General features: G+C 38.2%; 1 protein-coding gene across 1 annotated transcript; it reads left to right on the forward strand.

Annotated features, from left to right (window-relative positions):
- The first annotated feature begins 14 nt into the window (after positions 1-14).
- LOC136443739 (ATP-binding cassette sub-family F member 3-like) lies at positions 15-12,886 on the forward strand. The gene is made up of 23 exons (XM_066441095.1): positions 15-95; positions 1,038-1,185; positions 2,067-2,143; positions 2,524-2,579; positions 2,912-3,003; positions 3,365-3,487; positions 3,958-4,062; positions 4,507-4,668; positions 5,143-5,185; positions 5,453-5,499; positions 5,826-5,885; positions 6,327-6,383; positions 6,611-6,633; positions 6,808-6,863; positions 7,052-7,252; positions 7,708-7,784; positions 8,125-8,169; positions 9,120-9,252; positions 9,751-9,839; positions 10,309-10,400; positions 10,738-10,870; positions 11,379-11,466; positions 11,890-12,886. Exons 1-23 carry the CDS (start codon positions 23-25, stop codon positions 12,037-12,039), a joined length of 2,130 nt encoding a protein of 709 aa, XP_066297192.1. The 5' UTR covers positions 15-22; the 3' UTR covers positions 12,040-12,886.
- Positions 12,887-17,285: the final 4,399 nt, after the last annotated feature.

A 17,285-nucleotide genomic window follows, 5' to 3' on the forward strand; every position in this document is an offset into this window, starting at 1 on the left:
GAAGGATTGTGGGATATCCAAGATGGCTGCCTGCAGTGATATCTTGATCAAGTATTTCCCGTCAATTGATTCGGAATTAACCGATTATATTGTCGGTAAGTTGGCCTTTCTGTTGTGTAAAGTTAAAGAAGAGAGTCTTTACATCTAAAAGGTGTCAAAATTGTGGCGTTTTCTGCGAAAATGAGTTGAAAAATGCCAACCGGCGTTCGGCAAATTATCGGCTTACGCCAACGTGATCACTTATGAGTTGGGGAGGGGGGCTTTTTTCTGAGCTAACATTTTTACACGTATTTCCTATTTTCCCTAAAAGATCTGAATTGGGTTTTAATCCTGACAGAGGGCGGTTATCTACAAGTTCTTTTCTCTGAAGTTCAACTTCATTAGATATGTACACAACGTTTCCCTACTTTTTCTAATAAGTTGTGATTGCGTAATCGTATGCAATTTGTGGTTCTTCAACTTCACCAAACCGGATGTTATGTATGGATAGAAAGGGGACTCCATTGCACTTCAACTATGACGTTGAATGATATTGAAATCTTACTAAAATGAACGCCTAATGAATGACCTGAAAGTCTTCATAATGTTTTCATTGACTGTTACAATATAAAGTGATCAATTGATTTTCATTCTCATATTGTCATATACAGGCTTTTCACTGACACCCTAACCCTAACATGTAATCATAATTTGAATCAACTGGCAACCTTGTTGGCAGAAAAGTGGATTAAGCAGTACTGTAATCCAACATGGCACATGTACAGATGGCATCATACATGTATGAAAAATGGGTAATAGCCACTGCCACAAGGCTGTATGGACCAACCGCAAAAAAATGGAGTGTTCGCTGCAGTTTTTAGTTCGCCGCTAAAACAAGATGGTAGGTGGGCAGAAGACAGGGTAAGCCTTTCTACGGTGAAGAGGTAATACCCCAAAAACCGAGAACATATAAACACAGCAAACTTCAATGCATCAACCGTAAGATCAGTTATTTAACTCTTTCTCCAAAGAGCCTTAACTTACCTATCTTCCTGCAGGAGTGCTTGACAGCAGTGCAGAAGACATCCAGTCCAGTGAGGATGTGTACGATGCTGTTGGTGAGATGTTACTGGAGTTGTCAGAGGAGGGGACCGGGGAGGACAACGTCAGGGACATCTGTCTGGAGATGATCAGGGTTCTCAACATGTGAGAACACTGTCCTTATTTTATAACATTGAACTTGGCTAAGAAGGTTAAATCTCTAGATTGCTCTACTTACATGTACATGTACTTCTTAATGTTATCAAGAAGGAATAGGCATCAGGAACATTGATATAGTACATATGTAATTGCATGTGATAATCATTTGTATCATCACATCTTGTCGCTCCACTTCTGTATCCACTGACGGCAGCAATTTTCTTTTTTTTCCAGTACCAATGACAGGTTATGACAAACTATGTTGCCTAAAAACAGCAGAGTGCACATCTCAAAAAGCCATTGAATCTATTTTTAAGTTAGCCACTAGTCATGTTATAATACTTTTATTTCATTTTGATATTACCATTGCATTTATACTAGCAGGCTATTAGCTAGGATTTATAGACAGGGGGTCCTGGTAGATAATTGTATGTCAATCAGTTTTCAGGGGGTCCTGGTAGATAATTGTATGTCAATCAGTTTTCAGGGGGTCCTGGTAGATAATTGTATGTCAATCAGTTTTCAGGGGGTCCTGGTAGATAATTGTATGTCAATCAGTTTTCATGCTGTCCCAGTGTCTGGTAGGACTAGAAAAAGCATCAGTGACACTGTAACACAGTAACATGTGTCTGTAATTACCAGGGAAACAGGGGGTCCTCTGTGCGTCCAGCTGAAAAAGAGGGCGTCCAATTCCTTCTTATTTTATCATCAGGCGTCCAAATGACCCATGGACACATGCCTAGATAAAAGCCTGTATACTAGTAGGTTTCGTCTTAGTATTGGATACAGGCAAAGTAGACAAACATTACAAAGGACTCATCTACGCAACACAATCATGCACAAGTTGGTACGTCATGTATGATGTGTTGTGTGTCGTATTGTTCCAGAAATAATGACTCGAAAGTGTCAGAGAGACAGAAACTCAATGCTCCAGTCCACCTCAAGTCCATGGCAGAGGATTTTAGTAAGTGAACTTTAGTTAGAATTAGTTAGATGTTAGTTAGTTATCAGTTAATTGTCTTATTTGGAAAAGAGATACATTGTTTTTGTAAGAATTTATCAAAAACTCATAGAGGTTTATGTTTTCTTTCCTTTTTCAATGACTCATATGAGTGCATGTAACGGTAATCTGTTAGTTATAATTCAAAATTTTATCCAGTTGCTTGAGTAACTACTAGTATTTTTGGCATGTTAGTTATAGAACATTACATAGGTGCAGGGAGCTTTTCTAGTATTTAGAAAATGGCCTTAGATTGCATGATGATGATGATAAGATTTTATCAAAGCAACTAGTACATGTACATCAAATTCATTACTTTTCCAATTTATGTTATCAATTTACAGATCAACAATCTGAACAATCCACAAGTATATGGATGGCCAGGAAAGAATTTAACACTGTAAGTTGTTACTATGATGATTATGATGTATTCACTTTAAATGGAAATCTATAGGATTTTCCTTTGAAAAGGGAGAAAGATATTAACATGTTTTTTCTCTCTCGGCTTTGGTTGTATAGTCTTTGTGTGAAAGGCATAGATATTAGTTGTGAGTTTCTATGGACTTTTGTTTGTGGATTTGATTCTATTTTGAGCAGTGTTGTTACAAAAGCTACAAAAATATACCTCTCTATGAAGAAAACTTAACAGGATTTTGTATTTTTTACTTAAAATGTGATTGTGGTGTAATCATCATGTTTTATAAAGTTGTAATTTGGGTGGTCTCTATGTAGGCTGTGGATGCAAAAAAGTTAGAGAAGGCTGAGGCAAAGTCCAAAGCCAAACTAGAGAAACGAGCAGAGAAGGAAGACAAAGTAGAAGACTGGTGAGTCTCACAAGTCTTCTTTTTAATCTTAATGATATACTACGAATATTAGATAACCAGAGAAAATTGTTTGTAGACTTATGTTCTGGCTATTCCGTAGCCAAGTATTTGTTTCTATGTGGCTTAAGTAAAAACTTGTAATTGAATACTCATATGTAGGAAACCATGTAAGATCAGTCTCTGCAAAACATTTTTGTTCTATTTTTGTGATGTATATGATTGATATGAAGATTATTTAAATATCTAATTTGCATTTTTTACTAGAGATCAAAGGCTAGAAGGGAACCAAGCTGATATCTAGATGACAAATCTACATTTCAAGGTTATCAAACATGAATGTCTTTGATATCTTTCCCTCCAGTCAAATTGGGATGGCCACAGCTAGCCAGGCCACTAACAGAAGAGAAGCTAAACTAGACGCATCTGGTATGAACCGGTCATATGACATTCATGTGGAAAACTTGGACGTCGCATTTGGAGACAAGTGAGTTGATGTCAATCTTGTTATCTGTTTTATCGGTGAGAAAACCTCCATCATATCTTACGTGTTACTATTTAGGCAAAGTATGGAAAAACCTTTAGGAGGGGGCTACTATTGTCAAATATAGCAAAAACATTTTGGACAACCAGATATCTTTTAACACTTAAATAGATACCATGAAGTTTTAAAATTCAAACAACAACAGTAGATGTCAAAACTAAATAATAGTATTAAAATATAGATGTTTTGTGTACAATCTAGAGGGCTACGATTCATTGAAATGAAAATAGGGACACCAAATTGAATGTGTAATGTAGTGGCCACAGTGTTGCACACCCATTTACTGGTTGATGATATCAAAATTAATATTGTATGAGAGAATATGCATAATGCTCAATATTAGCATGAATATTTTCCCTAAGAATTATACTAAATATGGAAAGTCAAGGCTTATCTTGCGAACTTTTCCCCAGAGTTTTGCTCCAAGATGCAGACCTCCATCTGGCTGTGGGCAGGAGATATGGTCTTGTGGGCAGAAACGGCATTGGGAAAACAACACTACTCAAGATGTTATCAAGGTATTGTTTTTATTTGTTAGTGTACTGTATGGATCAATGACTATGAATTTGCAGCAAGCTAAGATTAAAAACAAGATTGTTACCATGACTAGCTTGTACAAAATCTACAAGATTTTTGAGCAAGTCTATTTCAATGTGAAAAACTCAGGTTAAGTGTTGTGTAATACTAGTAATCTTTTTTGACATCGCCTCAGGGACGGAGCTTTTTCATGGTAATATGTCAAACAGTGTGCTAACAGTGCAGAAAAAGCTTTTTAAGCACAGAATGATGGGCTTTTCTATACAAGCTATCACAGCTACAATCATTGTCATCATCATTGTGGATCTGAATAAACTCAAACCCAAACGACTATCCAAAGGTATGTTTGAAGTAGGACTTAGAGTCTATTTTTTTGTTCCTTGCCATCAACTTCAGCCAAAAAAACATTTTTTTCTCCTCCTCAGTGGTGAATTGAGGATTCCCTCCCACCTGTCTGTGCTCCACGTGGAGCAGGAGGTCGTCGGGGACAACACCATGGCTGTCGACAGTGTCCTTGAGAGCGACCTTGTCAGGTCCAGTCTACTGAAAGAAGAAAAAGAACTCACAGCAGCACTGAATTCTACAAGGTGTTTATATATCAATGGATTTATACCCTATTTCTGTACACAACGTAAAGCGGAGTCCTCTGGTCCTTCTTGATTTGATTTGACCCGAAGCCTATGACACTTGACCTGAGCAGAAGTGTGATGTCAGCATCGGGTCAAAGGTGCCGAGCACGGGTCAAACCAACTTGAGAAGGATCAAAGGACTGGTCAAAAGCTTGTTGGAAAGAGTTTTACTTTGTGTACAGAAATAGCTTATTCAATAGGTCAGTATAGCTTATTCAATAGGTCAATTACCATCAAAGATGAATCTTCATACAAAGGTTTTCATATGATTTATTCATTTGTTTGTCTAACTCTATCTAGTCTCAAAATGCTCTGTCAGCAGAATATCAGTATTGTTACACAGTACAGAGGTTACCATGAAAACCACTGCAAATATTTCAAAATTTACAGTAACTAGTACTTACATGTATGTCGGTATTTCTTTTTTTCCAGTCCATCCACTTTAGATGGCAGGGGAAGTGCAAGGTTAGGAGAGGTGAGCTCCGCGATAACACTAACAGCTATTTTAAGTGCCTTTAAGTAATAACTGTTTCTTCTAACTTATCTATGGAAAATGATATGTCAAAGTTATTCATAGTGTTGAAAATATAAAGACTGTATGGCATTGAATATTATTTGATCTACAAGTACATGTATGCCTGTTTTGTCCTTTTACTATTTCTTATTGTTACAACAGATTTATATGTTTTTCGAGGAAATGGTAACTAATATTGCTAATATGTATATTCTTTCAAATCTTAAGATCTATGCCAAACTAGAAGAAATTGAAGCTGACAAGGCACCAGCAAGGTAAGATATTGACATAATGTTGCCATAAATTTTCTCCCTGTCTTCAGTACTTATATACTAGGTATCTTTGAATATATAGAGAGCAAACAGATGGAAACATTTCTGTGGCTGTCCTCTGTTTTGTAGCTTGCCATCCTGCCTTCATAACTATACATGTTATTTATAAATGTATGAAATAGTTTTCATTTGAAGATTTCAGCATATTTGCACTCTGATGCAAAATCCTTCTGGAAAAATCTTTGAATGCATACTTACCGTCCGTAGTTACATCTTTTTTTCTTAGACTTTTAGACAAAACTAAGTCGCCTCTTTTTTCTCTGTTTTAGAGCTGCACAGATTCTCTGTGGTTTGGGATTCACACCTAGAATGCAGGAGATGACAACCAAGTAAGTTTTAAAGTTTGGATTAGCAATGTATATCTAGTGGTAGTCATCTACACATGTGTATATTTCATCCACCATTCCATTTTCATGTTTAATTAAATCCTTCTACACCTTTTGATGTATAGGGCAGAGTCAATCTCCATTTCTATAGCCCTTGAGCCACACAGTTGTGCAAGCACTACAGTAGGTAGCTTGTCCACTAGTAGTGGAATGTGTTCAACTCCCTCTTTCTCATAAGTGCTAAGTCCTAAGCAGACGAAGGAGTATGTACCATTTTTTCCAGCCTTTTGCATGTTCCGGCCGTGGTTTGAACCTGTGGCCTCACCGATGCAAAGAGAGCATTCTACCCAATGATGCAATGCCAGGTCATCACTTATCATTCTTCCATAGTGAGTGACTATACATATTTTCCCAAATGTATTCAACTGTCCTTTTTTTACACAGAGAGTTCTCGGGTGGTTGGAGAATGAGACTGGCTCTGGCACGAGCTCTCTTCATGAAGTAAGTTTTCTGGATCAGTTGTTTTATAAGCTTCACCCATGGGTAGAAACTTAGCATTTCTCAGTGTGATATACAAAATAATGTACAGTACTACTATGTTTTAAGAGCTGCATGTCATTTTCCTGTAGGTTTGTTGCCCACATGTATTATTTTCTGTCTTAGTTCTATTTCTGTAATCATAAAGACTGAACTTTCCAAAATGAACACTGTGTTGTTTCCTACCACAGGCCAGATCTCTTACTGCTTGACGGTAAGTTTCATTCAATTTATCTCTACAAACGTCTTTTCTTACATTCATTGAAGTTGGTGCCAATAAGTTCATATTAGTGTCCTATATTGCATTATGATTTATGTGTGCAAAACTGTTGATTAAGGTTTGTCCTTGTTTTGAACTATTGGTTGAGGATATCTTTCTTTTTTTCAGAACCTACCAACATGTTGGATATCAAAGCCATTCTGTGGCTGGAAAACTACCTTCAGGTCAGCTCATTTCTTACTCCTTTATTCTCGTTACCTACATGTATATGTACATCCACTTGCAGCTCTTTTACAGTTACATTGCCTGCAGTTCCCCTTTTTCTCACTAGATGGTGCTGTAAACATGCTATGATTGGAATAACTGCATTTGCTGCAAAGTTGAGTTTTTCTATGCCTTTTGTTTTCTGCAGACGTGGTCCAAAACCATCCTTGTCGTGTCTCACGACCGGCTCTTCCTGGACTCCGTCGCCACTGACATCATCCACTTCCACTCCCGACGTCTGGACTACTACCGCGGAAACTTCGAGATGTTCCTCAAGACCAAGACGGAGAAACTGAAGAACCAACAGAAGGAGTATGAGTCTCAGAAGCAGTACAGAGATCACATACAGGTTAGATACTCTGACTTATATGATGGCTTTATAATTTTTAACTGATACATTTGTAGACCTTAACATTTTCCTGATTGACTATGCTTAAGTTATTTGTAGTAGTGTAAACATCCCTTGACAATATTCTATCATTGCATTTAAGTTGGTACAGAGAGTTGCTCTCTTTGGGCCTTCTCTTTGCCAAAGAAGTCTTTTGCTACAAATTTTTATTGCTTAGGGGTCTGGTTCTAGGGAGTTAAGATAATCCCTATTCCACAACTATTGACAGAAATGTTTAATACAATGTTTTGTAGTAAGGATTGCACCACCCTTTTCTGAAATGAATTTGTAGTTACTTTACATCTATTCTAATATTCTTTGTTAATAGTTAACAACAATTTGAAATCATTCATTTGTTGTTTTGCATGTTGTGGAGAAAGAACGTAAAATTGTGGTTCTATTCTATTCCAACTTAGGTGTTCATCGACAGATTTAGGTACAATGCAAACAGAGCCTCCCAAGTACAGAGCAAGCTGAAGCTACTGGAAAAACTGTAAGTCTGACCAGTTAATGTTTAAACATAAAGTTAGTACAAAAGCAGGTTTAACCCTCAGTACTCTATGGATGTTTTTCACTTCACACTTCTTACCTGAAATGTAGCTCTTAGAATAGTACAATTATAGCTCTTTCTGTTTAAGTCTTGATTATAGCAATCATTTTTTGTTACTCATAGATTCTTGACCTTTGCTCTGAATTAGTCTAATACAAGATTGCTGTTAAATCATATTCTTTTCCTTACTTTTGTCATTACAGAAATATGATTTTGAAATGGCCGATAGCCGTTTACGGCCCATAGATAGACAAATAATGGATTTTTAAAACCTTTCTTATAGCCCAAAGTTGATACCAATTGAGAAAGAGCCAGATGTCATCCTGAAGTAAGTATACAAACTGTTCCATAGTATAAGATATCATTTCCACATTATGAGCTACCCTTGGTACTGTAATACTTTCACTCTAAAGCACTACAACTGTCCTTGTGCCGAATAGTATTTGCACTGTTCATCACCACACCTAAGAAGTGAAGGATATTTACATAGTCAGTGGAAATGTAGTTACCTTGGTGCTGACTTGTTTTCACAATGAAAAAGAAGCATCTTTCCTTGGTGTTGACTTGTTTTCACAATGAAAAAGAAGTATATTTCCTTGGTACTGACTTGTATTCACATTGAAAATGCAGTATCTTTCCTTGGTACTGACTTGTATTCACATTGAAAATGCAGTATCTTTCCTTGGTACTGACTTGTATTCACATTGAAAATGCAGTATCTTTCCTTGGTACTGACTTGTATTCACATTGAAAATGCAGTATCTTTCCTTGGTACTGACTTGTATTCACACTGAAAATGCAGTATCTTTCCTTGGTACTGACTTGTATTCACATTGAAAATGCAGTATCTTTCCTTGGTGCTGACTTGTATTCACACTGAAAATGCAGTATCTTTCCTTGGTACTGACTTGTATTCACACTGAAAATGCAGTATCTTTCCTTGGTGCTGACTTGTATTCACACTGAAAATGCAGTATCTTTCCTTGGTGCTGACTTGTATTCACATTGAAAATGCAGTATCTTTCCTTGGTACTGACTTGTATTCACATTGAAAATGCAGTATCTTTCCTTGGTACTGACTTGTATTCACACTGAAAATGCAGTATCTTTCCTTGGTGCTGACTTGTATTCACATTGAAAATGCAGTATCTTTCCTTGGTACTGACTTGTATTCACATTGAAAATGCAGTATCTTTCCTTGGTACTGACTTGTATTCACATTGAAAATGCAGTATCTTTCCTTTCTGCAAGTCATTTCCTTTGTTGTTGTTTTGCCAGGTTTCCAGATGAAACAGAGAAATTGTCCCCGCCCATCCTCAGACTGGATGAAGTGGACTTCTACTACAGCACTGACAAGCCGATCTTCAAGAAATTGGACATATCAGCAGACTTGGACTCAAGAATAGCCATTGTAAGTCACTCCCAAGTGATAGAAACGTTTGTTTGTTTTGCATGACCGGTAAAGCGCCTTTCGGCATGATACACCGGTTTTGTACAGTAAGTACAGGCTTCATAAGACCAGACTGTACAGTTTGATACACTCACACTGGGAAGGACCTCTACTCTTGTGGTGTGGTGAGTTTGGAATGTGTTTGAGATGTAGCCCTCATAAAATACAGGGTTTCCAGCTTTACATCCCATCTAAGAGGACATCCTTAACTGAAGCTAGGTACTCATTTTCACCTCAAATGAGGAATTAGGTTTTAAGTGCCTTTCCCAAGGACACGATACTAGTATTGGGCCTGCCAGGGATTCAAACCCAGGACTCAGACCTAGATCAACAAGCCTCAATGCTCACCACAAGGCCACCTTGCCACATTTTAGCAAAGTTAGGATGAAGAATTTAGTAATGTCTTTTGTAATGAGGAATTCTTCTAATTCAAAATGTTCTGCTTGCTTCTTACCCAAGGTTGGTGAGAACGGCACAGGTAAAACAACCCTGTTGAAGATCTTGATTGGTGAACTGGATCCTGTGAATGGGATCAGACATGTACACAGGTGAGCACTTTTACAATCTTATCCAATACAATTGCATAGTTGGATGATTGAATTGATTATTTACCATTATACTTGACCTGAATCATACAGAATCACAATGGTACATGTAGTCTTCAATGGACTTCAATGGACAACTAAGAAATCTATCGTTTCCATCTTCAAAAATGTAAAGATGTACGAAAAGAGCACTGTTAACAATGCAGTCATTGCAGTCAATTTAGTTCAGAGAGTCAGCAAAGTGTATCCTACCAACTGTCCATCAGAACCTGTTACGTAGAAAGTAATCTTGAGGAAGGTTTTTCAAAATTGATTCAAAGTACTCAGTATTGTTATCTGTGATGACAACGGTAATACATGACCTATAGGTGCAGACAGTGTCACCACCCACTATACTACTCACAACTGACAAACTTAAAATCCTATCAGTATCACTGTTATTACAAGACTATTGGTGAAACTTTTGCTGTAGGAACCTGAGGATAGGCTACTTTAGCCAGCACCACGTGGACCAACTAGAGATGAACGTCACATCTGTCGAGCTGCTGGCATCCAGGTTTCCAGGTAAAGAAAAAGAAACTGTCTAAAACATTTGTCCATGATGCAATTTTTAGGCTTTTTTTCAGCAAATTTTGTAAATTAGTGGAGCTGATCTGAACTTTAATCTTTGTAAAGGTGCCAGGATTTTAACATTCTCCCTGCTGCCTAACTGTCTACCCCCATCACCAATACAAATCATGTATATCCTACAAATCTATATGATTATGCATGGAAACATTTTCTTACACTGAACGTAGGCTAGCAGTACATTAATAGCAGTCAATGTTCATGTACATGTAAGCAATGAAGCAAACAGGATTTACAATGCCACTACATTGTATGTACTCTTAACTCATAACAGGTAAGAAGGTAGAAGAGTACAGACATCAGCTGGGGTGCTACGGTGTGTCTGGTGAACTCGCCATGAGGCCTGTTGCCAGTCTATCGGGAGGGCAGAAGAGCAGGGTAGCATTCGCCAACATGGCTATGGTCAGGTGAGTAGTTGATATGATACATGATCCTTGTCAGTTGCTTGGGTGTACATATTGTATACATACAAAAAAAACAAAATGTACAGCTCTTGGTGGCAAGTGTGTAGATGTTGGCACATTGGCGCACCAAATCTGTATGGGTTTTTTTGCACACTTTTTGACAGATTAGCGGAAAAGGCTCGATGGGTGTACAACGCTCAGACCGTTGCACAACTCTGACACCACTGTTTACATGCAGTATGCTGATACATATAAGATCTTATACTTCAGTATAGCACTCATTTCTTACTAGTTCGATATGATCAATGTTCACAGCATCACTAGTTGGATTATTTAATGTGTGTATTTTATAAAAATGCAAGGTATGCTGTTCCTGGAGTTTTAGAAAATACAAAAAGTCTTTTAACAATATTTAAACTTAAACTTGTACTGATTTCAATAAATGGTTTTTAAAAACATAACCATTAACAATACAAATCTTACATCTTTTTATGATTTTTTTTTACTCCAGACCAAATTTCTTCATCCTCGACGAACCGACCAATCACCTGGACATGGAGACCATAGAGGCTCTTGGGAAGGCTATCAAGAAGTTCAAGGTATTATCATTTATTACATATTATTATGTACAGGGTTTTGTTTCAGTATGTCAGTTTGTTTGCTTGTGTGTCCGTAGTTATTTGAATGCAGCGGCTGATTTCCACATGATAGGCATGGGAATACTGACAGGAAGTCAGGTCAAAGCTCCAAGAAAGGTCCCAGAATAGGTTTAGAGATAGAATCTCATTTCCTTTCTTTAATGTCCTGCTATATGCATGTCTGTTGCTTTTTGAGAGCCAGTGGGAAAATTGCATCAGACAGAATCAGTGAGAAACTCACAATTATAATGAAAATAACTAGAAATTTACAAAAACTAAAGATATGTCTTTTTTGTGTGCTTGTTTTCCACTTTCTGGGGGCTTTCTATGTTGACAAAAAGAACATGAATGACGCAGATGTTGATAGTAAGTTTGTCTCTACAGGGCGGTGTGATCCTGGTATCTCACGACGAGCGACTCATCCGCATCGTGTGCAAGGAATTGTGGGTATGTGGGAACGGCACGGTTCGAAGCGTGGAAGGGGGCTTTGACGAGTACAAGAAGATTCTGGAAGAGGAATTTCTGCAACAGTGAAAATGACACTACCCCAATAAGCCAGTTTATGGTTTGGACTCCACATGTTTGAGGTTAAAGGTGAAGGCCCCTAAATATCCTAATATCTTAGGGGCCTTCAGCTTTGACATACTACCACGATGCATCACACCCTGCATAAGCAGTTCAAACTTTGAACTACATGTAGCTTATTGTTGCAATTACCATCTTTATGTCGCTAGACTCAGCCTTCTTTAATGCTCGCAGAACGAATACAATTTTTCACCCAACATTTTCACTGCAACCAACATATCAAAATAGACGAGGATAAAATCCATGTGTGTAATGTCTATTTAAAGAGGAAATCATAATGGTTAGAAACCCCTTCTGCAACGACCAGTAAATGACTACTTTCATCTTTGTTGCCTTTAGGGTTATGTTGGACAACTGAGATGTACCATACAGTCTACTGTAGGCAGGATTCTCAGTGCTTGGGTATATATACATGCAGCTAGATGTGCAAATGTTAGGTGTGACAGGTCGTTAGGTGTAATACAACCAGCTGCTGCCACGCCGCGTGCCTGCAAAGCTGGTGTGTTAGGCTGAAGGGCAGTTATACCGGCTACACAGATACAGATACAGAATATTAATAAAATGGAGGTAATAATCTAAGGGACCACTAAAAAGTGGCTGCAATGGCCAGGTGGTCCTTATGCAGAGGTAGTCCCTAATACAGGTTTGACAACACTGTACAATGTATAATACTGTACTTTGATTTACCATCCTGTGCAATTATACATGTAGCTAGACAAGTAGGCAATTGAATCAAGTGGTTGTATCATGGCTGTTACTTTCGTGCACACTCCAAATAAAGGCAGTTTTTATTATACTGCATCTTAAAGTTGTAAGAACTTTAAGGACTGAGTAGCTTCTTGCTATGAATAATGATCTATAAGTCAATGTAGATTGTCATACCCAGTACATTTTTATGAATATGGTCAAACTTTGGGTACACAATGTAATATAGACAAGACAGAGAGGCTCGTATCACTATCAGGAGAATGATGGCTGTTTCTTCACTTCCAAAGATCTATGGGAAGTCAGGAGAATAACACTATAACATTACCAGTATGTAACTGCAAGCATTGAAATTATTTTGGTTTAATCTAAGGCTCTTATTTGGAAATACCTTTATCATCCTTATAAATGTAAAATCCTGGGACAGTATTGTGGAAATTGCGATTGTCCATCCAGAGTTTGATAGGCAATCAAATGCGTGGATTATTGTACTAGTACATGTACAAGTACATCGTAGGATCCTCAGTGTGTAGGAGTGCCTTTTGGGCAGTAAACTACACTTAACATTCTTGATAGATGGATGTGAAAACATAAGATGAAAGTGTAATGCTAGCAATTGGAACATTACATCGTGTGCCAGTCCACTTTACCTATTTTCAAAAAAAGTAAGGCAGGAAGAAATTCTAGCTTGATGAAGGAGTTTCAGAGCCTCGAAATACTTTTGTACAGATATTTCCTTTTTGTATAGCTTCTTGATTTAATATATCTACTCCTAGTGCCTTTTTTCCAGATACCTTCTGCCATATTCACCCCTTGTAGGTTTCATTGTACATGCAGTTCCTTGGATTTGCTGATTGCATTAATCATGCTTCTGTGCCATAACATCTAATGCAGGGCTTCTACCATCTTTAGCTAAGTGATTACAGGTTCTGTAAAGAGTAGTAAGTTGGAAATATGGCAACATTTAGGACAGGTGAGAGAATCAGATAATATTGTAGAGCCCACTATGTGTGGCTACTGCAAATAAATACAAGAATGAACATGAAGAATATGGACAGTTGTGTACTCTCCTTTATGAAAAAGGTTCATGTACACATTTTCCATTACTGAAAAAGGCACACAATCTGGATGATATGGATAGTCACCCCGACCAATCAAACCACGTGAATCGCATTGAAACTCAGATTCGTATCAGCCATTTCCCGACAAATCCCTTTCTAACTTGCGTTAACGACTACATCTGACCAAACAAACTCGCCAGTGAGATGGTGGAAGGTGTCAGCTTTCCAAAGATTTTTTCAAATTGACAATTTTGGCACTTTGGAAGTATTGAAAGCGACCGCGATTTAACGTTAAGAGAAAAGTAGTAGAAACTATTTTTTTCCAATGCACTAACAGCCATCTCTACCACAGTGATGCATGGGAGTGTACGCCATTCTGTCCTTAGAGTCCATGTGTCTGTGGACCTCCCCTTAAGTTGTACAGTCAGTAATGTGACACAGGGGATTTCGTTATCAAAACGTACACGTAGTTACTGTTACAGTAGTTCTTTCACAAATGTGTGGATGTAACGTTTTGAGGAATGCCAATATGGTTACACATATGAACTGTTCTTGCCCGTTCATTCTTTGCAATTGCTAAAAACAAAAACGCATTTTCCTTTTACAGTGCTATATCTGTTTGTATTCTTTACTTAGTTCTTCAGTCGAATTGTACCAAGAGCTCGGGTTTCACATGAAAAAGCACAACATCACTACTGATACACAACGACATTGTCTAACATGTATTTTACAGTAACGTGCCTTTTCGATCACTCCTTGTTATGTGAGTCCACATCGCTTGTGAAAGAGATCTTAATGCAAGCAGAGAGGATGTACTTAATGTGTTCATGTATTCTCGTCACATTTCATTTGAAAAAAAAAGGGAGTTTAACACAGAATTAAATGTTGTTAGCATTTATTTGCAGAATAAAAAAGGTTTGCGTGGCGGTTCGGTGACCCCACATAGCGAGATATTTGAAAACTACACTGCAATTATGAAGAGAGAAACATCTGGTTTTGTATCTATAGCTACTGATATGCTTTGGAACTTCCGGGGATAATGGTAGAACGGTTTTTCATCAGAACCTGACAATTTTTAAGATGAGGAAAGTCAACAATCAACCTTGCAACAAAACCTCCCTTCGCGCTCGCACTATCATCCTCTTTGAACATGACTATTGCCCTGGTTACAGAAACAAATTCAGGCCCTGATTATTCTGTCAGTGTATTGACTTCGTTCCCGATTTGACAACGTTTCTTTATTGTATACCAGTTCACTAATATCTAAAACGGCCCATATCGTAGTTCATGGTTAGATCAGAATCACCAGACCATGAGAGATGTCTTACTGTGTGACGAAAGGACACATGGACTTATTATTCAGTGCAATAAAGTAAAGTGATATACTGAAATGCCAGTTCTATGTTTTAATCATTCCCTCATCATTGCTATACAAGGCAAATTTATCGCAAATACCCTTTTGTTATTTGTTATGGCCAAAAGAAGGAAGGATTTACTCAATTGGTAACGCGAACACACATTCTATCTGTCAAACACACATACACACACACACACACACACACAAACAGTGTCCTTTTCTCCCTCTCTCTCTCTGTCACACACACACATTCTCTCTCTCACACACACACACACATACACACACTAATACAAGCGCGTTGTATAAACAGCGGTAGCATAAATTCATCGACTACCCAGACGACTGAGTAACTGTCCTGATTTCTCAGAAGGCACTTGGCCTGTGTAGACAACACACCTGTGATAACGATGCTTTGTTTTTACCGAAAATGAAAGTATAATTTTCCAAGAAGAGGAAGTTTTGTCTGCCACCTGCACGCGATGGTTGTCTCAGAGGAGAGGGCTGGTATTTGAACGTGAGTCGTTTCCTCATTCAGTCTTGTCTATCTATAAGGGCAATGACCCTGACTGAGGTCCTGAACAAAAGGTTCTGATTTATTCTATCAATACACAGAATTAAAAAAAGGTCATAATTTGTTACACTTGTGTGAAATTCGTTGTTTTGTAAACCGTTATTTTGCCACGAGGGTTGCTTTCAAGATTTGGATGATACCAAAACTTATGTGATATGTATGGTATTGTTGTTTTTAAGGGTAACTAGTAGCAATCTTGGCACTGACGTCGACGTTTTAAAACTCTGTGTGTATTCTGTCGTTTCGTACGAGAGCAAACTACAGCATATGCCGAGCTGAGTACACTTAATCAAACACTCCTCAACATGACAGGACATGTGTAAAGGTATTTTTTTACTCTGTTTATAGGGATAAAACTTCACAAAAAGCGTAACTATGAAAACAAAGTGGTGAGAAGGAACGAGGAAAATCCGCCAGAAAATACCACAGGTGTGCCTTGTCGCTGCATCCTTCATACATCCTGTTGATATATAAACAATTACGTATGCTGTTTAAGCTTGGGAGGGGTCTTTTTAATCTGGACCGAAGATGCTGTCACCTAACAAATGCACGTATGTTGCAATTTGTCCATTTTCTCAGGGCGTAACTCTTCCAACGTCAAATGTACATCTTCTGAATATCGCCCACTATGTTTCCTCTTCTTACATTCATCAAAAATGTGAAGACAGCGGTTTTGTCCTTGCTTCCATTTTTCATGGAAAAGTTTGTGGAAAAATTTATTCCAGAAATTTGTTTAAATTCATGCGCATGTATGTTGAGATAAGAAAATGCAGTTAGTTTGTACAGCTCACACAGATATGACACGGTCGAAGGGGCAGTGGGTTGTTATCCACTACTGTCTAGGATACGTTGTGGGGATGTGGAGCCCACCCCTCTCCTTTCAACGCCTTTACCTCCCCAACCTAAGTCAGGTACCCATTCTTACACCTGGGAGGAGTGAGGAAGGTCATGGACGTCAGGAATCGAACCTGTGACCTCTCGATCTCATGTCCCCAACTTACATGTAGCCTCTCGGCTATTCGACGTCACACCGGCCAGCAATGCCGTCGTCGTTCTAATGATCATCTTGGTTTCCTCACAATCACACAACGCTTTCAGAATTTTATCAAAGCAACACCAAAATATGAAAGGTGACAGAAAATTCGTCGTTGGGGTGGGTACAAATGTTCCGTCAGCGCTTCTATATTTCTAATCCGTGTTTTTCTCCCATGGACAAGTTAAGACATGCGGCTCAGTTCCATGTAAGGAGCCACACCCATAGAAACTTTTCTTTACTTCCTCAATTAGTCTTAATCACTTTGTGAACCTCATCTTGGAGTCAGGGCTAACTGTTCCCCCCTGTGTTTTTGTCACATGACTCTGTCTTTTATTTGGCTTCTACGTGGCTGAATGGAAGTTTCAAGGTAAATCCGGCTTGACGTACACAGAAAACCGAATGTTTACCTAGGAGGAAAAAAGCCGCGTTTCCTCAGTCTGGAGCTGTTTTCATAACTTATGAGCT

The sequence above is a fragment of the Branchiostoma lanceolatum genome, chromosome 10 (genome assembly GCF_035083965.1).
Source record: "Branchiostoma lanceolatum isolate klBraLanc5 chromosome 10, klBraLanc5.hap2, whole genome shotgun sequence".
Lineage (NCBI taxonomy): Eukaryota > Metazoa > Chordata > Leptocardii > Amphioxiformes > Branchiostomatidae > Branchiostoma > Branchiostoma lanceolatum.

Excerpts from the sequence above, each read along its gene's own strand:
- LOC136443739 (XM_066441095.1), top strand. The coding sequence starts at position 23 with ATGGCTGCCTGCAGTGATATCTTGATCAAGTATTTCCCGTCAATTGAT. Across the intron at positions 1,186-2,066 it reads ATGATCAGGGTTCTCAACAT|AAATAATGACTCGAAAGTGT; the intron begins GTGAGAACACTG and ends GTATTGTTCCAG. Across the intron at positions 2,580-2,911 it reads CCAGGAAAGAATTTAACACT|GCTGTGGATGCAAAAAAGTT; the intron begins GTAAGTTGTTAC and ends GTCTCTATGTAG.